Raw genomic sequence first — 26,122 nt, forward strand, 5'->3', positions numbered from 1 at the left:
GACCACACCCATTGGTTAAATCCATCAGCTGTACATAATCCGCTAAATCCCATTGGCGGCGGCACGGCATCTGCATAGCAGGGCCGGCCCACCGCTGACCCTGAATCACCGGCATACTTTGCGGTTATTCACACAGGCTGACGCACAGCAGCGCAGGCCGCATGCATGCTTAAACATGCATCCAAACTTTCCGATGCAAAAACGCAGATTAGTCTAATGTTATACAGTTCAGGGAATAATCGCTTATCGCTACTTCCCGGTTCTCATTCTCATCCTTCCTTTCTGATTAATTGTGGGGATCTTTCTTGTGATTGAATAATGTCTAAACAGTGATTTAAGTTTCCTCATCATGCCGCGTGTCTCGCCCGTACCGTTCAAGCGCTCCAACTCCTCCACGAAATTCCTGAAAGCCAGTCCGCGGGTGCAGCCCGATCCAGTGGATCTGCGCGGCATCCTGGCGCTGCTGCAGGACGGCAACCGGCACTCCACTATCCGGTGCATCCTGCAGGGGTTACCGGGGATAGCGGTGGAGACGGTGGAGAAGCAGTTGTTTAGTGGCATCCAGCAGGGCTTATTGGTGCAGCAGTATAGTACCCAGCTGGGGGAGTACGTGTATGTCGATGCGGAACGGCTGAGTAAGCTGCGGGACTTCCGGATTCGCCAGGCGGAGGAGATGCAGCGGGCGGTGGTGCTGGCCGTGCGGGAGATGGGGGACACGGAGGGGTCGGATCGGGGGCGGATTGAGAAGTACATCTCCTCCACTTTCGAGTAAGACACAGTACGGACAACTAATTTATTCGATGAAGTTATTGATTTGCTGTTTATTTAATTGTTGCTTTACTTTCTTATTTTATTTACTCTTTTATTTAATTTTATTTACCATTTATTTTTGTATATTTATTTTATTTTATTTTTTGTATTATTTACCATTTATTATATTATTTATTTTATTTTTTGTATTATTTACCATTTTTTGTATTATTTACCATTTGTTAGATGTTAGATTTTACTATTTTATTGGTATTTTTATTTGTATTGTATAATTTGTCTTTATGCTTTTTTTACTGTTTTATTTAGTGTGCTGTCTCAAATGGTTTTATTTACTTTTTTTCTTGATTAAGTACTAGTACTGGTTTTAGAATGGAATATACCTCGCATGGTAACTGTTTTAATGCAAACTGAAACACTTAAAATTAAGTACATACTTCACGCGCATCTTATGATTGTACGTGATCAACCAGATGACCGATCAGATCATCAGACGACTTTTGTATCGTGTTTGTATACTTATTTTGTGGGTGCAGATTATGTTGGTAAATAATCCTTAATATTTAATTTTTTGACAAAAATATACGATATGGTATTTGATTTAGAATAAAAAATGAAAATAATTATGTGATGTACCAATTGTATGCACTGTGCAGTAATAACTTTCGGGCAATTTTTTGTTGTGATACGTGTAGATGTGCTTATTATAGCTAGCATATAGGCTATATTTTTTTATTTACTACTAGTACTGGCTAATGGTTTTGGGAGTGTTTGGCTATTTAAGTAGGCCTACGTTGTTACTTTTTGCAATGCAAAGAACTTATGAATGGTATGTTTCCGATTTCCCCATAAACGGCTTGTTTACACTTTACACGCTGTATATCCGGTTATCAAAATAAACATGATTACGATTTACTTGTCGATTTGCGTCATATGCACACCCGACTGTCTCGCAGTTGATTGAAGATAGGTTTGAAATGGCAACTTCCGACGTTGCACATTCCATGCTTCAGATGAAATCATTTCATAATCACACCGGGCGTGGAGCATTCGAAACGGAAATAGAAATAAATATTTTTTATTTAAAAAATATTAATAGCTTAATATTTAATTCATATTTAGCTTTTAATTTAATTCATATTTAGCTTAATATTTAATTCATATTTAGCTTCATATTTATTAGTAATTTCAAGTCGTGAAATAATCAGTTAAATGTGGACTGAAATCAATAGAAGGAATAACCATTGAAACTACTGTATTAGTGTACAATAATAAGTTGTCAGTATTCCATTTGATTTCTGTATTCTCAAAAGAGTAGTATTGGGAAAAGGAGTTAAAAAATTCAGTTTTTGAAAAATTTCGTGATCTACGTGTGAACGACTGCATCGTGGAGCGGTGTGAGAAATCAGAGAGATGGAAAATAAATGTTGAATACTTTGTGCGAAAGTTGCGCAGTGTGAGTAGGCCATGTCCTGCTCCTGATAATACACCGGTAAATTGTCTGGCGGTTTCAAATTGCAATCGGATAAACTGCAATCGCTTGCGTGTTTTTCAAGTGGTGGGAAAGAAATGGCACGGTGTTGTTTGATTACGTCCCGATGAGAAGATAAACTCTGTTGACGATGTCGATAAAAATTTCCTGGTGAATTATTAGGAATTTTGCAGATTCAATGATTAACATTCTGACTGACTGTTTTCCGATGGAATAATAAATTCCGGTGACGATATAAATTTTACTAGTGAATTTCGACCTTTTTTTGTGAATTAAATGAATATCATTCTGGCTGGCTATTTTCCGATGGAATAATAAATTCCGGTGACGATATAAATTTGCTAGTGAATTTTGACCTTTTTTTGTGAATTAAATGAATATCATTCTGGCTGGCTATTTTCCGATGGAATAATAAATTCCGGTGACGATATAAATTTGCTAGTGAATTTTGACCTTTTTTTGTGAATTAAATGAATATCATTCTGGCTGGCTGTTTTCCGATGGAATAATAAATTCCGGTGACGATATAAATTTGCTAGTGAATTTTAAGCATTTTTGTGAATTAAATGATTATTATTCTGGCTGTCTATTTTCCGATGAAATCATAAATTCTTGTGGCGATATAAACTTGCTTGTTTGTACGAAATATTTCAAAATTAAAAACAATTATTATACCGGATGATTCGGTCACGTACGCGTCGACTATGCAGACGAGTTTAATCCAAATAAAAACACACGATGTGCGTTCATTTTTTTACCCTGCCTGCAGCGGGGCGTGATTATTGCCAAATGGGGAAAATGCTGCATTTGGCACGTTCCGGTGTCTGGCTGACTGAGGTGTAAAAGTATATAAAAAGTCTCTTGGCCGTTTTTGCAGAGTGGAACACCGCGAATCGGCGGCGGTGATGTTCGAGGCGGCTTTATCGGCGCTGCACACTGCCGGTGTCGTCGTGTCCGTTGACAAGAATCGCTGGCGTTGCGCGGCCCAGCAGGATAACATGTCTCCCGCGCGGGCCAGTGTGGCCCGGATGAAGGTGAATATGGACGCCGACATGGAGAAGCGGCGTCTGGCTACGCTGCCAAACGGAAATGCGGTATGTGCGGAATTTTATTATATTTTTATTTTAATTAAATTGTGCGGAAATTTTAGTTGGTTTTAATTAAATCGTGCATTGTGTGGAAATTTTTATTAAATTTGGTTTTTATTAAATCTTGATGTTCCATGGAAAATTAACTAAATTTGCACTTAAAGTACAGTAACAAAGTAGATCGTGGTGTTCTAGGGAAATTTTGATTGAGTTTGATCTTAATTAAATCCTGGTATCCTGCAAAAATTTTAATCCAAATTTTATGAAGCAGAATAATTCTTGGTATTTTGAGGACTAGTAAGTAAATTTGATTTTAATTAAATCCGCGCGCAAATGGTATACTGCGCAACTTTTAATTAAATGTATTAAATGAGTAAATTTTGGTATTCAAGGGAAATTTAGTTAAACTGGATTGAATGTGCGTGTTCAACTGTTCGTGTTCTACAGGATTAAATTAAAGTTTTTGTTTTACGTAATTAAATCGCAAATTTTAATTAAATTTCTGAAATGAGTATATTTCGGTATTTTAGTGAAATTTAATTAAACTGGATTTATGTAACTGCTCATGTTCTACAGGATTAGATTAGATTTTAATTAGATCCGGGCGCTCTATGGAAATTTAATACACTGTAATTAAATTGCTTTTATATTAGCGCTTATTAACCTGGCATTTCCCTGTACAAGGATGTTCGTCCTTAATAACCTTGTCTTAATGGAGTCTTGCCCAGGTGGCCTTTCAAATTAATAGAGCAGCTAAAAATAATATACCGGGAGGAAAATGTTATTGTACACGTAATGCTCGAGCGGGTGAATTATTGATTGCTCGGGCATTAATCCGCGTTTCGCTACAGTTTAATGCGAGCGCTGCGCCGGGAGTCAGCAAATTCAGATTAAACCGATTCAGCAGATTATTCCTCCTACGTAATAACCACTCTACGCATTTTAGCGGGAGAGCAATTTGTATTTTAATTGACGACCTCAGATAATCTTGTTATGGCTCTAAATTCCCGGGATCACTCGAGATTAATCCATTTGTCTTGCACATTTTGAACGTGCTGTTTTTCTGATGTTTTACTGAAGGAATTGTAGCGCAACCGGTATTATCGACAATGGGAAGTAGACAGGATTTTTTTGCGTATTTTTATTATTTATTTAAATCAAAACGCTGCAGTAGTATAATTTTTTTTAAATTGCTCCTTTAATTTTTTTCTGTTGAAGAAAAATATAGCATTTTACACCCCAAGTCCCAACTGTAACCGTAGAAAATCAATATTACAAATTATAGAAATTTTGTCCAAATTTATTTCCGCTTTCGTAGAAATTTATTTCCCAACTGTAACCGTAGAAAATTATTATAACAATTTTTTTAAAAAGAAAACATTTTTACTTTAAATTACCCAGATTAATTAAAAATGAGTTTTTAATTTGTTTCTAAATTAATTATCAAAATTTATGAAAGCAACATTTTTAATTTAAATCAGCATTAAAAATTAATTTGAATTAATTTTAAATTAAAGCGATTTAAAACTGATTTCTGATTTCTTTTGGGCGAACGAAATAAAAAATGTATAAATTAAGCCTTTTTAAATGAAAAATTAGCATTTATTTGGAACTGTTCAGGGAGACGCCCAGCCCAGCGTTCCACCAGCGGAAAAGCGCCGCCCGCGCGGTAAATCTGTTCCGCACAAACCGGCCCCGCCCACCACTTGCGGGCCGGCCCCGCATGAACTGGACCGCTTATCCTTCGAGGCGCCCGGCCGCTACTGGACGGCCACCACCAGCGCCACGGCCCGTCGCAAACGCGCCAGCAAAGCCGCCGAGCCCGTGGGCGGGCGCCGTAAGCGCTCCCGCCTGTCCGATCCGGCCACGGTGATCCCCCTGGCGCCGGCGCCGCCCGTGCCACCGACCGCCGCCCCGGGTGCCGGCCAAGGCAGCCGGGAGGCGGAGGCCCTGGGCGGGGAGCCGCACGCGCCGGAAGCGGGACCGGAAGTGGCGGCGGAGGTGGAGGTGTTCGATTCGCAGGATCATCCCGTGCTGGAGACCTTCCATCTCTTCCCGGTGGACGCCGCGCCCGCAGGTAGGCGTGGCTTCACGATTTTTGACATGGATTTTATTCCAGCTTTGAGTCTAATTATTTTTTGAAATTCAACCGGGCATTTGAAATGATGGAAATACAAAGTTTTAATTTTTAAAATTTTATTTGAATACGTTGAGGATCGTGGCAAATTACAACTTTTTTATGGCAGCTTCCATTTGAATTATTTTCGAAATAAAACCGGGTATGTGAAACGATTGGAAATAAAAATTTTTATTTTTTAAAATTTTATTTAAATACGTTTGGGGTCGTGGCAGAATAAAACCTTTTTAACCCCCGCTTCAAATCAAATCATTTTATAATTAAACGGAGCGTTTGAAACGAATGGAAATGAAAAAAACTGTAAATTGTTTTGAATATTTAATTGGATAATGTGTTAGGTGGAGAAACTGATTAAAATTCAGTTTTTAATTTCTAATTTTTTCGTTCCTGACCCTCTGGAAATCAAAGCGGGCTTCGAGCATTTAAAACGGTGGTAGATGGAAATTTCATGTGTAAATTATCATGAAAAATAATTCGTGACAGTGAAAGGAAGCACGAAATGCGTATGTGTGGAACAAGTGTTGAAAATAAATTGTTGTTAAATGGTCTGAATTTCCTCACGCTCCTCATAGGTAGCGGCGGGGCGCGGGAAGTGTTGGCTATCCGTGAGGAAGCGACGACGGAGGAGCTGATTACGCTGGCGCAGGACGGACTGGCCGGACCGCCGTCGGATAATCCCGTGGGGGATGACGAGGAAGAGGCCCTGCCGGTGGAATTGCAGAAATTCGGTCTGGCTGACGACGCGGTGGCCTTCCTCCGCGAAGCCGCCCGCCGCTCTAACCGTGAGTCGGATTTGTATCAACAAATGTTTCCCAGTTTACCAGGAGTTTTTTTTTTATTCAACTTTTACATTAAGAAATTATGCGCTGCGCGGTTGTTTTGTAGACTAGCATCTTCTGTTTTATCTTTTATTTCTTGTATTTTTTCTGTTTAATTTTTTCTAGCATCTTCTCGCTCTTCATATTTATTAGCTTTATATTCGTGATATATATTTTCTAAAAATTGCAGCTGTATATTCTGTATTTAATTTTTTTTATTAGTTTTTAATTATTGTTTCTTCGTTTCCGGATAGTGATGAATGATTGCTGAGTTTTCACAGCGCCGTTGTGTATTTATTTATTCGAAATGGCTGTGCGCCCCGACAAACAGGGCGCATAGAATTTAGCTATGCGCCCCGAGTGCTCGGGCGCACAGAATTTGGCTTTGCGCCCCGAATGTCCGGGCGCAGAAATATCGACGTTTTTAAGTTTTTCCGGCAATTGATTGTTTTTACTTAATTTTTTTACTCGATTAACCCTTAAGGCCGCAGGAGAGCAGAGGTTTAGAGAGAACTGCAGAATTAAGTACCCTTAATAGCTAAATATTCGTTTTGTCCTGCGCCAGCGTAATCAGCTCCTCCGTCGTCGCTTCCTCACGGATAGCCAACACTTCCCGCGCCCCGCCGCTACCTATGAGGAGCGTGAGGAAATTCAGACCATTTAACAACAATTTATTTTCAACACTTGTTCCACACATACGCATTTCGTGCTTCCTTTCACTGTCACGAATTATTTTGATGATAATTTACACATCACAGTTTCCATCTACCACCGTTTTAAATGCTCGAAGCCCGCTTTGATTTCCAGAGGGTCAGGAACGAAAAAATTAGAAATTAAAAACTGAATTTTAATCAGTTTCTCCACCTAACACATTATCCAATTAAATATTCAAAAAAATTACAGTTTTTTTCATTCCCATTTTATCGCATGGTTTATTGAAAAGCTTACTCAAAACATCCCGAAATCATTCTGAGAGATCCTGATTTTCAGCAACTTTAGAGCAAGCTTATAACACTGGTTTCTCACGTTCTGTGGGTAACAATTGTTATAGGTCATCTAGGACTGCACAGAAGTCCACTCCATGCCCAAAACTGCAGTTGCTGTTGTGTCCACTGCAGTAAATCAACTTTAGCATCAGTAAAGTTTATTTATATGCATCAGGTAGTTCTCTCCCCCCCCCACATTGTTTTGCGAGGAGACTGGAGGGGTTGGTTTTAGCAAGGACGACGGAGTCGATTGCACCGGTGACCCGCGTTCCGGTGCTAGTGCCTTCATCCAATGCTCAAATAAATCTTAATAATTACGCATCGTCGCTGTCGTTGCCGTAATCTGCGTTAAAGCAAATAAATTTACAGGTTGAGATATATGTAAGCTGTCCTGGTTATGACACTACAACAGGAAAACTGAGCTGTTTAATAAATACAGTGAAAGAAGCCAAATGAAACATTAAAACCTTCGGAAAAACAGCAAATCGCAGATATTTCTGTGCCCAGAAATTCGGGGCGCAAAGCCAAGTTCTGTGCGCCCGGTTTGTCGGGGCGCATAGCAGTCACCTTATTTATTATTGTACATTTATTTAATAACATTGTACATTTATTTATTTAATAATATTGTACATTTATTTATTGTACATTTTTTATTTAATATTGTACATTTATTTTCTGTGTGCATTGTATGTAATTTTAATTTAATATTCTGTATATTGAATTTATGTGTCGACTTTGTACCGTTTTTATATGAAGTTTTCTACGTTGCTGTTGACGTTTGCAGTGCCGCTGCAGTATTTCACGCCCTTCTTCTCGGAGACGCACATCAAGAGCGCCGAGGCCATTCTCTGCGTGGTCGACTGTATTCAGGACGCGTTGGACGTGCAGAAAGCGACAAGCAGCGCCAATCAGTCCGTCTGAATTCGCCCGGGATCTCCTTCCATCGCGTCGTCGGTGCCAATACTCATCTGGAATCTTTCGCGCATGATTTTTGCGATATCTTCTGTTCCTCGCGTATTTACGTTGTGGCTGGAATAATCTCTATCTAATGCCGTTGCTCACGCGCTTACTGACATTTTTTCTCTAGTTTCTGTTGATTTTTTAATGGAATCTCGCGGAGTGTTCCTGGTTATACTGCAGCGAAGGCTCGGTTTTATTGCCGGAAGATACAGTGCGCTACAGCTTTTGATATTATTATCTCGTTTTTATAAGCGGTGATTTAATTCCGTTTTCTTTTCTTGGTTAATTTTATGCTGCGGAATTGTTGTCGGAATTGTTGTTTACGTTTTTATTGAGTAAGAAAACAGGAATGAGCCCCAAAATATTTTGATCGCTTTGTCGATGTGGTTGTATTTGTATTTTGTACGTAGTTGTCGCAAGAAAAAGAAATCAAATAAAGCAGATAAAAATTGATTTTCCGCTATATTTTCATCGGAGAAAAATAACCATTTAATTCCAAAAAAAATCTGGCACAAATGAAGCGTAAAATAAATAAAAACAACTGTGCCAGTAACTTCTTTTGTTTTTTATTAATTTACCTTTTTGGATTTCCTCAATCAACCCGAACAGAAAAATCAAAGCATAAAACCTTGATGGAAAAACAGTGTAGAACGATCGGACTAAACATTGGTACTGTAACGTTTTTAACTACAGTAAGTATTTGTTAATCAACGCTTTTTATATTTAATAATTTTGCGCGGTCGGAAAAAAGACGCCGTAAAAATTCCTGGTCTATAATTAAAAAGTGTATAAGCAATCGAAAAATTCGTTTATTATTCGTTTATTTAAAGGAAATAAGTGTAAAATAGTCGAAAAGATGGGGTATCTAACGGTTGTTATTTTAGTTTTATTTATTTTTCTCAATTTGTTGCGAACGGAAAAACACAACATAAAAATCTTATGTCACATGATATTAAAAAAGCACACACCGACCCACACAAAAACAGATGTTTTGTATTTATTTATAATTTACATAAAAACAGCAAATTATCTGCGTATTTTTCCGCAACATTTTTTCCGATTTTTTCATTCAAACGCAACATCCCTGTACACCATTCATCATACAAGGAGACACTGTCAGGGATTTGTGGGATTTTCCGGGGGATTCGCAGGATTCTCGGTGAGATCGGCAAATCCGAGTTTGCTCCATTCCTCCTTGGCCATGAGCTCCTTCTGCATGCGACAATCGAGATAGTTCTTGGCCTCCACGCGACACTGACTGTTGTCGTACCCGTTGGTTTTCAAACACTGCATGAACACCGTCATGTTCTGTTTGCACTCCCCCTCGTGGTCCAGCGGGAAGCTGCCCTTGTCGGGGGGTTTGGGCTTGAAGACCTTGGCGCTGTAGATTGATTGCGACATGGAAGTAAAGCAGCCAACGAAGAAGCAGGGGTTCACAAATTCCAGAAGTGAGACGACTGGTAGGGTTGCTGATGTCGAGAAACCGAGATCAGTCCGAACTGCCAGAGGGAAAATTGACTGCAGCAGGGGATTGTCAAACACCGGCCTGGGTCAGTGGAGCGGATGAGAGAAAATGCAGAAGATTCTTTAAAAAATACTGGAGAAGTTACTAGTACAATAATTAAATGAGGCCGTGACGGTGACTGCGACAAATGATTGACGGAAAACAATAAACTGGAAAAGTTCAAAAGTCTTTTGCTTTTTGCAAGGCAGCAAGATTCAAGAAGTAGCAGGATTTAGATTTTAGCATGTTTGTAGTGCAGAGGCATGGAATGATGAAATTCAGTCTCTGAATGCCGTCTCGAGTAGACTGCAACTGCGACACAACCGTATCCTTATTCCTTATTGCAACTGCTGTGCTAATCTGAACATGAAATTAATTATGCATGCATAAATACTTACTATTTTTAATAGAACACTTCATAATTTTATAACTACTCGTACGTTAGCACCACTTCTGCTTGTTGATCCTTGCGATAAAAATTGTAATTCCAATTCCAAAAATTTGTCTCGGTTTTTTTTAACGTACAAATCGCAGTGTCGATTCTGTCGAAATACAAACCGTAGTGTCGAAATATCAACCGCCTCGAAAGGGCACGTTAACACTGAACACCTTAATCTTCGTGCCTGTGCACTACAAAGTTGAGTACAAACAATTTGCGACGGACCGACGTGCAGAATTCTTCTACGGTCTTCTTCTTCTTCTATAATCGGTCTGATAATTTTTTCATGGTTCGACGCTTTTACATAGTGCAGCTGTGCACCTTGTGCGTTCCTCGTGCTCCCATAAAATATCCATACCGTCACATATTTTTGACAGCGGTCGGGCTGAAATCCATCAACGTCTGTTGAAGAGTCCGTTGAGCCATCATGCCTCCCAAACGCGGGTCCAAACCCCGACACTCGGGACCTCCTGGTCGCCGTCCGGACCACCACCGCGCCCCCCGCGGTAGCGAGAAATTCGCCGATGCTCCCGAACGTGCCAGCGATCTGCGTAAAACATCCCCCAGCCGTTTCAGTGATCCGCACGAGGTTGCATGATTTTCCTTGCAGATCAGCGCAGTGGTGCGCACGACTCCGATAGCGCTTCGGAGCATTCTGCCGCGGACGATGTGGAACAGGATACGGAAGCCTTCTGGTCGCCGGGGAATTTACCCGTCCCCTTGGCCATGTGGGATTTCGACCAGTGCGATCCAAAACGCTGCACGGGGAGGAAGCTGTCGCGGCTGCGATACGTGCGCCGTTTGCAGCTGCGGGTACGGTCGCGCGGGGCGGTTGGCCTGGTGTCTGTGTTGAATTATTTCTTGGCTATCGAAATTGAGATTTTTTGGTGTGGATGTTTTAGGATCGGTTTCCGGGGATTCTGCTGACACCCGCGGCGACCAGCTGTGTCTCCAATGCAGATAAGTAAGTTTTCTCGTAATTTCGGATTTTGCGGATGTGCATTTTTTCTCAGGTTTTGTGCACAGTATATTTTTTTCCTTTATTTCCCTATTTGCGCAGCTTAATTTAGGATTATTTGTTTTATTTATTCATTTTGCGTAATTTATTTTAGGATTGTTTGTTATTTATTGAAATATTTTGCGGAGTTTATTTTGAGATTGTTCGTTATTTATTTGTACATTTTGCGCGTTTAATTTTTTTTTTTGTATTTATCTTAATTTTCTAACGATTTTTTGGAGGATTTCAAACCAATTAAAAGAAACATGGAATTTTTATCAGCACCCAAGCGCAGTGCATTGTGTTCTCGCTAGAATTTTTCCGTGTTAAATTTCCCATTTTACACGGCCGGTTGGCCGCTGTTAATGACGACGGGAAATTGAATTTTTATTTCTTTACGCTGTACTTGAATAAATCCAGTACACTGTATAATTTGTCGACAGCCGGTGTTGCACGTTGTGGATTTTCCTGGCATTTTGATTGTTTGTACGGTATGTGTTTATTTATTGAACTACTGTGTAGAGCGGTGATTGAGCAGGGCGGGATCGCCGTGGTGGACTGCTCGTGGGCGGAGCTGGCGGGGACGCCGTTGGCGCGTCTCAAGTGCCACCACCCCCGACTGCTGCCCTTCCTCCTGGCCGCCAACCCCGTCAACTACGGCAAGCCCTGCAAACTCTCCTGCGTGGAGGCCTATGCGGCCGTCCTCTTCATCACCGGTAGGGCGGCAGTTATCATCATTTCCCGGATTTTCTACAATAATTTTGCACGTTTATGCGCGATGGAATTATTTTCTACTTTGTTTTACTGCCAACATTACCAGCTTTTCAACTAGCGAGCCTTTGTAAAATAAAAATAACGTATAAAATCTTATAAAATCGACCTATAAAATCAAAAACTAACTTATAAAGCTTATAAAATCTTTTAAATAAACGATAAAATTAATAATGATAATCTTGTAAATAAATCACCAGTAAATAATTATGTAAATAAATAGTTTTTTTAAAGTTGTATAAATAATCTTATAGGTGTGTGTTTTGACTTGAAAAACTTGGTGAATTTATTTCAAAATGCAGTCTCATCGTGCTTTGTTATGGTTAATTTTTCTCTCAGTTTATTTTAATTTCAGTGTGATTTATTGTAATAATTTCTGGAATTGTATTTAATGCCAGTTTTTCTGCGCGATGGAGTTCGGATTGATTTTTTTTATTATTTTTTAACACACTGTGTGAAACGGTATGAAACTGCTGTGAATTATTTTTCATTACTACTCTTATTAGAGAATTGCTGTATTAGTCAGTTAGACGAAAAATGAGGAAAATTACTTGGAGAGTTATTAGTGGGAAAACAGTGTGGTTAATGGAAATGACTGGTATTTATTTTCCCATTTTATACCGAATTAAATCAGCATGATGGGAGACTACCAAATGGCCCGAATTGCTTGCAGGCTACGAAGAGTGGTGTGATATTTTACTGCGGAAATTCAAATGGGGTCATTCCTTCAAGGAGCTGAATCATGATTTACTGAAGCAGTATCAGCGCTGCGCCACCAGCGCGGAAGTCATCCAGGTCCAGAATGACTACATCCGCTCCCTGGATGCCGAGTCCAGCGCCTCACGTGGTAGGCAATGTGGTTCCTCAATTGCATTCAGCGGCAGAATATAATAATAAGAATAACAGGAAATAATTGAAGAAAATTAGAAAAAATTGCGTTGGCCGTAGATTTTGACGAAGTGGACGACAGTCTGGAATTCTACAATCCCAACCGGCGGGGGCGGCTGCCCAGCTCCTCCTCCGAATCCTCTTCAGAGACAGAGAGGTCAATAACTTTTTTTTGCTGTGTAATTGTTTTTGCAGTGGAATTTTTTCTTATTTTTCTGCACAGAAACAAACGATAAAAAATTAAAATTCAATTAATTATGTTAATTAAAATAATTCTGAAATTTAGCAGAGAGTTTCGATTTTCTTAATTATTTGTTAGTAACCCAGAAAATTACAGAAACTAAAATAAACTGATCCTGAAATGATAAAAATAGGAAACGTCTTATTACTAATAAAAATCAGTTGAAAAATTTGAAATTCAAGTAATAATGATAATTTAAATAATTCTAAAATTTAAACAACTGGTAGGAATTTTTGATTCATTTTTTTAGTAACCCAGATGATCACGGAAATAAAACTGAATAAAAATCCAATGAAATTATTTTAATATTGATAGTCGAAATTTTGAAAAATTTAAACCGTGAATTATTTCTTTATTTTTTATTTAATAATAATAGGAAATTTTTTAAAAAAATTTCTACCGTCGGTGTGAATTATTTCTGTATTTTTTTAGTAATTCCGATGAGCGCGGGAAAGCGGATACCGCGGACACCGGCACCCCCCATCCCGCAACCCACCCGCTTTAAAATTTGTTAAAAAATGCCATTTATCTGGAGGAATATTTTCCCTTGCTGGTGTACAATGTACATCGGCTGTTATTCCGCCGCATTAAATACGTTGGCATTTGTCTGCTGCGATCATCCTTGTAACCGTTCTAATCATCCTCCATAAGAGGCCACCTGCAATCCGCATGCAGCACACACTAATCCCCATTTTCAAGCATCCATCACGTCAACCGGCGTTTTCTCTTCTATCCCGTGTGTGTTCCCGGTTAACTGGGCAGGAAGTGATTCCGGCGGGGATTATTAGGCCGACCGGGAGAAAATAGACGATATACCAGCCAGGTTGGCTTCCGTGCTGCGTGTACCTACCTGGTTAACAGGATGACGCTGTGCTTGCCACCGGTAATTCCCTCTTAACTTAATCCCGCTATTTCCTCCCGTCAGACGAATATAGAGACCGTTCGGTGCGTCGTAACCTTCGGCGTAATTGGGCGATGAATGTTTGATCGACATCCGCGATTGCTCAGATTTTATTCCGGATTTTGTCGGCGTCGTTAGTTTTTTTTTACAGCAGATATAATTGTATGAATTTTTAAAAAGGGAAACTGGGAAGACGGTTCGCGGTTGACAAATTAAAGAATAAAATCAACAAGCAGTGTGCAACAGGAACCCGTCGATTGCGCGTAAATCGCCGGCGTTTGGTTCAAACAGAGAGGCGCTGGTTTGGCGCAATATGCGGTAAAACGAAGCACCTACCTTTTTTTTGTCCCACCATGTAAAACAAAAACGTTGCAACCGGTTGCAAAACATTGAAATTAATTTAAATACAAATATAAAAAAGTGAGATTATTTTTTTAAGGGTATTAAAATCGTAATTTCTTTTACGTAGCGATCTAGGGAATAAACATCAGGTAAATTAAAAAATTAAATTTTATGCCTAATACGTGATTTTTCATATTAGGTAAAAATACATGTATCAGATGATTTTTAAAAATTAGGTAAAATATAGAATTTAATTTTGAGCCTAATAAAATCATAATTTTTAACTCCCTTCGTAAGATTTAGTAAGCCTAAAGCACATAAAATTAAAAATAACCTCTGGGGATTTTTTTATGTACAGTGCAAATTATAGATATGATTAAAGCTGTAAACTGGCCAGTCGGTTAACGTTCAGAAATTGGATAGTAAAATCAACAAACATTCTGCAACAGGAACACATCCATCTACTTTTTCTAGAAGTACCTAGATTGTAAATCATTCTTTTTAATGGTCGAAGACGGTGATCCACCTCAAACCGGACCTAACCTTTCTCCACGCGGAGAACACTGTTTGATTAAGGACGATTAATTACCGGCTGGCAGCGTAATCAGCGCTCATGTTCTAGCGCTTATATAACCAGATGTACACCGTACTTGGAGCCACTTGAACGCTACCCGGCATCTTTAACAGGCGCGCGCGCTAATTAACGGGCTAGCATCAGACGTTAAAGGGCGGAAAATCGCGCAATTGAGCAGCGCGTCCTCATCGTGTCGTATAATATAAGCGCCGGCCGGGGATCTTGGAGTGTAATGGTACGGCTAACCGGTATATGTGATTTCTCTTCCTCTTTCTCTTCCCCAGTCCCGGGATAATCGTGCACGAGCGGGGATTTGTGCAGCCGGTATTAAAGAGTCATTTAGCCGGGCCGGTAATCATCGCTCTCTCTTATAACTGTACAGTATAGTCGCCGGTTAATAGCGCTGTGCGCCGGCAGCGGAATTAAATGCTACCCTACTCGCGGCACAAAACGATCCACTCCTCGCGTCTTTTTTGCTCGGGCTCTATCCGGTGAACATTTCTCTTCGCCTCGGTGAAATACTTAGCGTAGATTGATGCACCAGTCCACTGACGGTATTATTCAATACGTGATTATTCCGTCCGCGGCGAAAATATTTTTCCATTGGGAAGCAGTCATCCGAATTTGTGTGGGATTTTTCGTCAAGCGCGTGCCGGTGTCGCTGTATTTTCGGCGTTAATAGCTCGCCATGCGCGATTATTTTTCCGCCTGATTTGATTTTTTTAAAAATACTATGTGTCGCTTGTCTCGCATATAAACCGCGTTTCCTGGTTTTATATGCGGAATAATTACACAAGAAAATAAAAACCGATTTAGTATAATTTTGTGGATGCCACGTTGACCCGACCGGCTGACCATGGGCCGCGGTAGCACTTTATTAGAGCGCCTGCACGCCACCGGTTACTTGAATAAAACCGAGGAGGAGATCCTGGACGCGGCGTCCAAGCTGATTGAGAGCGAATTCTACGATTATTTCGTGGAAGCCGAAGCCGAACTGCAGACGACGGTTATCACCAGCAACAGCAGTGCCGGGGCGCAGGCGGCCGCGCTGGCCAGGGAATTCCCGGTGTCCTATAAGATCACCGCCACCGTCGTCCATGTTACCATTTTTTTGTTGGGCTTATTGGGCAATGGGATATTGCTGGCGGCGGCGTGCCGCTCCAAAAGTCTGCACACGCCCACTTATTATTATCTGGTAAGGATCTATACGCACGGTGGATGTTTATATATGTACACTTCGTATGTTTATGTATTGTACACCTCTAATAAAATAATACTTCTTATTCTTATGTATATCTTAATGAGTAATAATGCTCAAATAAATTAAATAAAAAAACACCGGTAATGTACCGACTATTCGTGTTATCGTGCTTAGTATTTTATAATGTATAATATCTTACTCAAATTCAAATACATTGGATACATACATTATTTATCATTAATTTTCATAATGTGTGTTTTATTTCAACCCTCCTTATTCGGCATCATCTTGTGCCCATGCTGTATATCACTAACGCCTGCGCAGATTTGCATTTTACACGTCATAAATTTACATGTCAAACAGTGAGAAAATATCACAAATCATTAGCGGTTCGGCGTTTATGTAATTCAATACTGAATTCATGTAACGCTGGCGCGTATTTATTTTATTTTTATCGAAAGTTTTTCCATTTTTTTTCACATGACATTATATAACGCTGACGGTGCGGTACGCGTATAAGTGTTCTAAGAAATCTAAGAAACCTAAGAAGCACTGTAACCAACAAAAGATACCGATCGCCGGTGTTTATTTCGGGGCTAACCTTGTCCCATAATTGGAATCCGCGGAATTCCAATTATCAGCCCCGGCTGCACTACATTTCTTGCACTGTGTACCGCTCCTCTGCAATTTCCCCGGGACGACTGTATCACACACAGCGTCCTTGTGGGACCGGTGCGTAGGTGGCCGGTGCATTCAGTGCCGGTCAAAAACATTTTCCTATACAAGGATCACCGTAAATCCGCACGTGCTGCGGTCAGCCAAAGACCGCGTATAGCGCCATGATGCGACGGTTCTGTTTATGTGTACAGGTGTCGCTGGCCTGCGCCGACCTCCTGGTGATCATCACCGCCATCCCCGAGGCGCTAATTGGCCATCATGTCGGCAAGCAGTGGCTGCTCGGCTCGGTGGAGTGCGCCGTCTTCATCTTCCTCAACTTTATGGGCATCAACGCCGGAAGTGTCAGGTCAGTGCCGGTATATAGGCGCTTATACAGATACTGATTATGATCGGTGTACGGGAGATCCCCGGCAATTTTCCCGTAATTGTCCGGCTCTTGTATTATGGAAGCCGGGCTGCAGGATAACGCGGGTGTATCGCCAAGGATAAACATCTCCGGCACGTTTTACGCTAATTGCGCTTCTCTGTAAAGCAATCGGAAATGAAAGTTGTAGGTCTTTGCATATATGGCAAGCACTGTCAAAATTGATTTTAACAATTAAATTGGAAATTTATGCAACAGTTACGATGGAAAATTTGTTTGAATTTTCCAGTATGCGTTCATTTTTTCGTGCATACCACTGGATAGTGCTGAGGTGAGTAAATGATCTAAGAAACCTAAGAAGCCTAAGAAACACTACCCTAGGGTAGCAGCACAGTGTTAATTATGCACCGAGCATATATTGTTGTGCGAAAAAGAACCCGACCGGAGACGGATCCCCGCGAAAAACGCCAATAAATGTGCATAATTCATAAATGACATATAAGGCGTAATCAGATCAGCCGACCTCCGTCCTGTCACTCCCGATCTGTCCCGATTATGCCCGACCGGATAATATGCCCCACAACACCGGCATAATGACGCCGGCTGATCATTTCAGGATAGCATCGGGCTAAAGTGCGCTGATCTCATTATCGCCGTCTGGGACAACATGTCCTCGAAAGTAGTGCGGAAGACGGCCGGAAACGGAAGACATATCCAAAGACATTAGCGCTTCGCCGGTCACCCTAGGCCGGCTAATACGTGTTATCATCCTCTTGTAATTCCTCTACATACACCGTGCAATCAGCTAACTCGTGATGTTGTATATTGTACCCAGCGTTATAATTATTGTACATTACGTAGTTGAAACTTCCGGTATCCCGGAATAATTATAAGGGAGGTGTATATTTATTCTGATTGTCCTTTTTTTTGCGTTGTACAGCGGGCGTCAGTGAATTACAAAGTAGTTTACTACGAATTTTCGCATATACACAATGATGTAATAGTAGGCAGTTGCATGTGACCCTTTGATACGTCTCGGAGTCACACTGTCACACGGTGCGGTCAATTAAACCACGGTGGCAGAGAATTTTATGCCAGACAGACAGTACGGAAGAATGGCGATTTTTAATAGCAGTTTTCCGGTTGTTGATCGTTGCTGTGTAAGTACTCGTAGCTTGGCGTTCACCGAACGTATGGGCGGAAGTTGCTCTATGAATGATTGCCACTACACTGCGTCTGTTATAACCAATTATTCCTCTCAGTATTTAAGGTCATCATAAAGGAGAAACGTTATTATTTTATAATTTATTTCGATAGTTTATAATTTCGATCGATATTGGGCATGTATTAGCCATGCCAGTTGCATGTACAGCGTAAATAGTGTACAGCACAGCGCGTCTTACTAAGTAGTAAGGCGTAACCCGGGAATTTGTATTTGTCGCGATGGGACTTTAAAATACTACAGAACAAGCTTGTACTTCGAAGAACAGATACAGAAAATTAGTTATTCCGAAAAAAACACTGAAAATATGATTTTTTAAAGCATGTGCTCGGTATATCTGTATATGCATTTGTTTCTGCGTAACTGGGTACCCATAATTTTTGTAAACATTATTTTGAAAAACACTACCTAGAAGATGGCTTAAGAATCTTGGAAAAACATAAAAAATGGATAGTCCCATGCCGGCATGTCTCCGTTATTTTATATCGTTGCTCATCGAAACATTTTCGCTAACATTTCTCGGAAAGTGACCTTATTAAGAACGAGCGGATGAATGCGGACAAATATCGAAGGACTATACCATCATTTTAATAAAAATTTTAAATTGCAATAACGACAAGTAAATTTATAATGATTTTCCGTTTGTTGTATAATACTATCGAGGTAATGCAATATTATCAATTTTAATAATAATAATTATATTTCTTTTTACAGCATATTCACCTTCACGGTGGAACGGTACATCGCCGTCTGCCACCCCTTATTAGCCTACCGCGTCTGCACCCTACGCCGCACCAAGACCATCATCCTCTTCTCGTGGATCATGGTGGTGGGGTACTGCTGTCCCTGGCTGATGCTGACGGAAGTCCGGCCCGACGTCAACTTCCCCGAGCGGAAGCAGTGCCACTTCCGGATGGCGCGCCACTACTACCAGCCCTTCTTCATCGCCGACCTCACCTTCTTCTACGTCCTACCCTGCTGACCGCCCTCGTCGCCTACATCAAGATCGCCCTGGTCATTCGCCAGCGCCGCGCCACGCCCACCCGGAAGTCCCCCGCCAGCAGTAGCCACGCCCTGGAGGAGGTGGTGGCCGCCGCGGCGGCGGTGCAGTTGGACGCCGAGAGCGTCAATAGTGTCAGTAAATCGAACTCCACCGGGAGACTGATTAAGGCCAAGATGTCGGGGCAGGAGGATTTCCGGGCCATGCGCCGGCAGGGCAGTGCCCCAGCGGTAAGGTCACCAACGCTTCTTAAGCGTTTAGATTTGAATCATTTTAAGTAGTATTACGCGAATGCACGTTTTGTTATACTGATGGCTTTTTGTCCAATCAAGCATACACTTAACCTTTTAATTACAGACAGCAACAATTTGGGATGATACTCTTTCCGGCATAATTAAAAATAAATTTAAAAAATGAATAAATAATATAAAAAAAATAAATGAATACTATAAATACTATAATTTGTACAATGAATAATAATAAAATGAATAATTTATTTTTAATTTGATAAATTATTATATTTCGGCGTTTTTCACACCCCGAACATTTTCACAATATGGATTCGCGTATACAGTACCCGACACCAGAGACATGGTATTCTCCGCGTTGTTGCACATGACAAAATCTTTTCAAAAATTGATTACGTGATAGTTAGTGTTTTTTACGAGCTTGTACACGAGATTAATAAAAAATTATCGCGTTTTCTAATGCGAACGCTGGAAATAGTGTGTCTCTGGTATCCGGAACGCGGATCCAGACTTTCTTGTCAAACCATCCGGAATGCGGAAAGGCGTGGAAGTACATGCCTTATATAGACATTGTTTTACGCTCGATTTCCGTCTCATTTTTCTTTCTGGTTTCTGCACTGGCGTCAGTCTGAATCCCACTGCCCAGTTTAGAATAGTTTCGTGTAATTTTATTCTTAATTCTGTTATTACACAGTTGCCGCTAATTTGTAATTTTGTATAAAGGATTACATTTCTTGTTTTCCTTAAATCCGTGAACGAGGTAAAAGTAGTGCATAATTGTCTACATCTGCAATCCAGACCGCTGACGCAGTCGTTGTTTACCCCGCATAATCTGCTTAATCCCACCTACTGGATGGGAATACCGATTTCCCGGAAAATGCTAAATAGTAGATCGCAATAAATTACCCGACCCAGCGACGCGGTTAATTACGTCAACTGCCATATATATCAACCACAACATCCGGCTGGCTGCATGACCGGCGCTTACAGTAGTATCTCTTGAAGAAAGTCCAGCCTTTTAACTGACATTCACTACATCTCGAATACCTCGCAACTAAGTGTCCGGCCGCTATCATTACCCCGGTGACGCAATGTGTGCGGACTGTGCGGAGGCTCTGTGCCGGCTAATGATAGATTAACGGGGATCCATGCGGCTCACGGTTGCTCGGCGTGACGCTTGTAAAATCCAGGTGCCGGACGATGCCGAGATCATCGGTTTACATCATTTCTCGGAAACCGTATAAAAATGTCCATCTTTTTAAAACTAAATTTAAAATTTGAAAAAAATCCCAGGAAACAAGCGGAATAGGAACGCTGCACGTCGGGCAAACAAGCGTTCTCTGTTCGAACCCGGTACTGGCGATTTTTAAACGCATTGAATGTGTTCCTGTTACACACGGTTTGTTAATTTTGATTCTTCACTGTTTCGACCGACTGGCCGATGTAAAATTTTGTGTCCTTCTTTTTGCACTGAATACTTTATATATGCTTCAACTCTTTTATATACGAACATTTTATATATATTATATGCGTGTATACAATTATGTAATACTTTGTTTTATTGAAAGATTCTTTTATTGAAATTACCGTATTCTTTTAAATATGTAACATTTTAATTCTCCTCAGGTTCATGTTTCACGCTTTTTACGCTTTCTTTCGCTCTTTCTGCAGTGCATTTCCTGATCATAAACGACACAGCTGTCGATCCGCATGCATTTGATATCCGGTGTTATTGCAGGTGCCGAAGATGCTGGTGGTAGTGGTGATCTTATTCGCCATCTCCTGGCTGCCCTTCCGCCTGATCCTGGTGTACAACAGTTTCATGGCCGAGGCCTGGCTAAACATGTGGTTCCTGTTCTTCGCCAAGACCCTCATCTACCTCAACTGCGCCATCAACCCCATCCTCTACAACATCATGAGCCACCGTTTCCGGTTTGCCGTGCGCAAAGCCCTGTGCTGCCAGACCACCGCCGGTAAGCGCATTACTAGGAAACCGCGGCGGAATGACGCCGTTACCGTGTACAAGGGAGAAATTAAGCCGCTTAACTGTCTGAAGGGAAGTTGGCGTGCACGCCGGACGCTTGGCCGGGCTTCCGGTTGGCCGTGGCGGGAATAAATGTGCGTGATGGAGGCGCGTCGTGTCGTGTTTTCGTCGCCGGGCTGCTAATCGCCGGCCGCCTCGTCAACAACGCCGGGATTTTGTGGTAAACCGACGCAGTCGTCTTCGGGATTAATTTAGCTGCGGTTGGCGACGGGAAATGGAGGAGAGGTCAAGAGGGTTTAATAAGGAGTGATCGGCAAAATGGATCTGTAACCTTGGGAAAACGATTGGCTCTGACGCCTCTGAGAACTAAAGTCGTACTTGTACATCCGCAGCAGCTCGTTTAAGCGCCGGCATTTTGTATTTTAACCACGCTGTTGCTTGTAGCAGTTAAGCTAGCTTCCGATAGCGGCAGGGAATTGTTGTCGGGTCAAGAGTGTCTGGTAAGAAAAGATCGGTAAAATGGATCTGTAACATTGGGAAACCGATTGGCTTTGAGAAATACAGTCGTATGACACGACTGTACATTAGTAGCAGCTCGTTAAAACGCCGGCATTTCGCACTTGAACTACGGTATCCCGATAAAGGTGGATCTGCCTTCCGTTAAGAGGGTAACGGAAGGGAGGTCAAGAGTGTCTAGTTAGGGACGATCGGCAAAATGGATCTGTAACCTGGGGAGGAAGATTGGCGGTGAGGACGGGGCAGCTCGTTAGTAACGCTTGGCTTTTTGTATTTTAACATTTTAACCACGCGATGCTTGTAAGAGCTAAACTGGCTCCAGTTAGCGTGGAAAACGGATGGTAGGCCAAGAGACAATCGGCAAAATGGATCTGTAACCTTGGGAAAAAGATTGGCTGTGAAGACTAGGCCGCAAGGACTGTGGACAATGTGAGACAAACAGTAATTAATCCGCAGAATAAAATACGTATCTAAATATCGTATTACTGCACAAAAGATATGGTGGGAAACCACACCTCGCGCATAAAACGGATACGCTTGCTGAGGGTAACAAGCGGTTAGGGTGTGCGGACGGCAGGGTATCTCAGTTGTCCTACAAATTCGACATTTTCCTACTCTAGTCGTCAATGATCCCGCGAGCGGCAACCGCTTGTTGGCTGGAAGTCTACGGAGTTTTCTCCTCAAGGAATATCCCTGCGTGGGAATGTAAACCGCTCATGTGGGCAGGCTAATTCCGATTATCAGCGGTGGTAATTGGTGCTCTGCTTGATGCACAAGTTGGCCAGTAAGTACAGGGTACCAGGATAACGTGAAGAGTACAGTGTAGTGCGTCATTAAAGGGCCGCAATCTCCAGTCGTAGATACCGTAGCCGCCCATGTAACTAATTGGGAATGTGACCTTTCCTTATATCGGACACGGTCAGGCAGCACTATTTAGAAACAGGTCGGGGCATACGCATGTGTTCCACTGAAGAATACTGAAACGCCGACGTCATCCGATGTTGACAGTTTGATAAATACAGGCCTTGTAAAGGGCGCATGGAGCTGTTTGTCGATCCCACACGACATGTCATGATCTGCCGTATACAAAAAAAATAACAGCAAACGCACGTGGATGCCCCATCTATGCGCTAAACACGCGGCGCATTGGCTTCCCCAAGATACGAATACTTCGACGTTTTTCGCATTTCGCACCCTTTCACAGTATGGTTTCGCATACCGGACACCAGAGACACGGTATCTTCCGTGTTGTTCCACATGGCAAAACCTTTTCAGAAATTGCTTACGTGATGATTATTGCTTTTATAAAAGCCTGTACACGCAATTAATAAAAAATTATCAAATTTTCTACTGTGGAACAGCGCAGAAAATACCGCGTTTGTGGTGTCCGGCCCGGAAAATCATATTGTGAAAGTGTCCGGAATGCGAAAATCGTTGAAGTACTAGTACATATGCACAGTTACATATACATAATTATATGTACTTATACATGAATGTATATATATATATATATATATATATATATATATATATATATATATATATATATATATATATATATATATATATATATATATATATATATATATATATATATATATATCAATGCTGCCTTATATGGGCTCCCCTTATATTACTTTCCCTTATCTGGGCTCCCGAGCAATATGAACAACCTTCTACATGGGCGGTTACGTTATTACTCACACTTTCGCAGCTGTTATCAGTGTTATGTCTGAGTCATCCTGACTGAAAATTCAGATTTATTTAAAATACTTATTTTGCCAGTACTTTGTAGCATTTAGTTTGTTTCGAAGTGCTCAGGTTGCATCAACGACAGATTCAAAATATTTCTAAAATTTATGGTTTCTTCAAAATTTATGGTTGAAAGAAGTAGAAAAAGGTTCTGCTATAAATCCGATAAATTTAATTTGACGGGCATTGCTAACTAGCCGGAAGCCCAGATAAGGGAGAGTAATATAAGGGGAGCCCATATAAGGCAGCATTCGAAGTATATATACATGCATATTTGTAAAGTAATGTGCACATAAGCAGCTGTATACGTAATTGGTGTAGACACATAATTGTATATGTAAGTAGTTGTATATATGCCATATATATGTCGTGGTGACCTTTTATAGAAGACTCCACCAAGGACATCTCGCGGCGAACCTCCTTCTGCCGACCGTTGGCGCCCTCGGCCAGCCTGCAGTGGATCCAGTTGCACATGGCCACGCCCATCCGGAATCCCCGCCCCCTGACCACCTCCCGCAGTCGCCAGTTGGTCCGCCTGCGGGCGCAGTCCCGCTACCGCTCCCCCTGGACGTCCACCCTCTCGCGGCAGGCCTCCTTGAGCCACAGTGTCAGCAACAACAGCAGTTTCCGCTCCGTGGCCACCAGCGAACCCGGCAACCGCGCCGCCTCCGTCGCCAGCTGCTCCGCGGGCGCCGGCCATCTCTTCTCGCATCCGGCCGGGATGAATACGATCCCATCGCGCAGTTACTCCAAACGCATGCGCTACATCGACAGCGAATCGCTGGGGTCTTCGCATCTGGCCAACAGTCGCGGGTTCATCTACTGAGTCTACTCACGTGTATATATCCGGTTTTCTTGTTATTTTAATCGCTCTGACACTTCCGGTTATGCATTGCGTATCCGCTCGATGGGAAGAAAGGATCGAGGGAATGTGTAGCGGTTTCCCGAAAGCTTGCGAGTTTGGCGAATATACGGCGCAGCTGGTTTTGGCAGCTGTTCCCTCACGCACAAACTGGGACAGATTTTTTAGTAATTTGAATTTATATTTGTATGACATTGCCGACATTGTAGCTCGTGCTGAATAAAGCCTGTATAGATTTTGTCCGAGATACGAAATAAACGAATCTTTATTGAGTACTCACGCTCGAAATTTTTCCATAAACGTCAGCGAAACTGTCCATTTAGAAACTGATTTAGATTTTTCACACGGGCATTTTTTCACAATCCACAGTGTAATTAACACGAGCTGATTATTTGATTCCTTGTGCTGGCTCTCCTTTTAATGCTGCATCAGCAAATAATTGCAACGAATTTAATCTCCGAACTAACAAATAATTCTTATTGAAAGTTTCTAACAAAGAAGTGTACCATGGAAGCATAGAATTGTACGATTTTGTACATCAGCCATCAAGAGTCCATAATGACCGTTTCGTATAGCATCAATCGCGAACCAAGCAGGATAATTAAACTGGAATCAAAGTTCGATAACAAATTCACAATATTACCATATTTTCATAAGAGAAAAAAAGCCAAATTAGCTAACTTAAATGGTAGCAGTCTATTAATAAATGCTAATCGTAATGTATAGTAATAATCTAATCATGATTTAAGTAATCAGAGTGAGCATATACAGTATCACTGCCATGCATGTCAATTAGAAAATGGAACATCTGAAGCTGAATGCGTGTGAAAGAGGAATGGTATCCCGCGTCCAGTTTCGAGCTATTAAAAATACTGCCAGCGGAATTTATTCTATTGCAGAAAGTGCAATGCAGAGGTCAAGAAAGTGCAATCAGTCGATTCCGCAGATGGCGAGTTGGCTCAGTGTGGATTCATCCAGCAGCCGCGAATCCACTTCCTGCCACAGCCGCGGGCTGCCGTCGGCACTGAAGCCGCTGAACCTGCAAAACAGGGGAGAAGGGTCAAATGGGATTTTGATGCCAGAATGTAAGAATCATAAGACAGCATAAGAGTGACGCACGAAGATATGAGCAAATATCAGGAATATAAGAGCAACCTAAGAATAACATAGCATAAGAAAACATCGCAACGGATGCACTGGCTCTCGTAGGCGTACACTGCACGATAATGGCGCATACTCCGCCAGTCCGCGGGATACGGGTAGGCTGCGCACCCAGCGCGCATGCACGGCCGTGACCTTTGCCAGCATGTCCCCCGTGTGGCGGGAAGTGCTCGTGGACGGCGCAGAGGAAGCGGCTGCTCAGGGACATGGGAGCGTCGCCGCATATTG

At 41.6% G+C, this 26,122-nt stretch overlaps 4 protein-coding genes across 4 annotated transcripts; 3 read left to right on the plus strand and 1 right to left on the minus strand.

Moving 5' to 3' along the window:
- Positions 1 to 187: 187 nt before the first annotated feature.
- On the plus strand, positions 188 to 8,695 carry LOC129598033 (uncharacterized). The gene is made up of 5 exons (XM_055495775.1): positions 188 to 768; positions 3,138 to 3,354; positions 4,969 to 5,425; positions 6,058 to 6,267; positions 8,074 to 8,695. The coding sequence occupies exons 1-5, from the start codon at positions 350 to 352 to the stop codon at positions 8,208 to 8,210; spliced, it is 1,440 nt and encodes a 479-aa protein (XP_055351750.1). The 5' UTR covers positions 188 to 349; the 3' UTR covers positions 8,211 to 8,695.
- A 453-nt stretch (positions 8,696 to 9,148) lies between these two features.
- LOC129598055 (cytochrome c oxidase assembly protein COX19-like) lies at positions 9,149 to 9,967 on the minus strand. The gene has a single exon (XM_055495800.1). It carries the CDS (start codon positions 9,648 to 9,650, stop codon positions 9,366 to 9,368), a length of 285 nt encoding a protein of 94 aa, XP_055351775.1. The 5' UTR covers positions 9,651 to 9,967; the 3' UTR covers positions 9,149 to 9,365.
- Positions 9,968 to 10,246: 279 nt separating this feature from the next.
- LOC129598048 (18S rRNA aminocarboxypropyltransferase-like) lies at positions 10,247 to 14,945 on the plus strand. Its single transcript, XM_055495793.1, has 8 exons — positions 10,247 to 10,743; positions 10,803 to 11,005; positions 11,095 to 11,156; positions 11,712 to 11,905; positions 12,634 to 12,807; positions 12,909 to 13,005; positions 13,522 to 14,291; positions 14,847 to 14,945. Exons 1-7 carry the CDS (start codon positions 10,620 to 10,622, stop codon positions 13,592 to 13,594), a joined length of 927 nt encoding a protein of 308 aa, XP_055351768.1. The 5' UTR covers positions 10,247 to 10,619; the 3' UTR covers positions 13,595 to 14,291; positions 14,847 to 14,945.
- A 59-nt stretch (positions 14,946 to 15,004) lies between these two features.
- Positions 15,005 to 24,977, plus strand: LOC129598038 (thyrotropin-releasing hormone receptor-like). The gene is given in 6 exon segments (XM_055495781.1): positions 15,005 to 16,101; positions 16,977 to 17,131; positions 19,086 to 19,332; positions 19,335 to 19,601; positions 21,358 to 21,592; positions 24,258 to 24,977. Coding segments are annotated over 6 exon segments (1,683 nt in total). The 5' UTR covers positions 15,005 to 15,762; the 3' UTR covers positions 24,698 to 24,977.
- The last annotated feature ends 1,145 nt before the right edge of the window (positions 24,978 to 26,122 follow it).

This window comes from Paramacrobiotus metropolitanus, unplaced genomic scaffold, assembly GCF_019649055.1.
Source record: "Paramacrobiotus metropolitanus isolate TYO unplaced genomic scaffold, Prichtersi_v1.0 Parri_scaffold0000113, whole genome shotgun sequence".
NCBI lineage: Eukaryota > Metazoa > Tardigrada > Eutardigrada > Parachela > Macrobiotidae > Paramacrobiotus > Paramacrobiotus metropolitanus.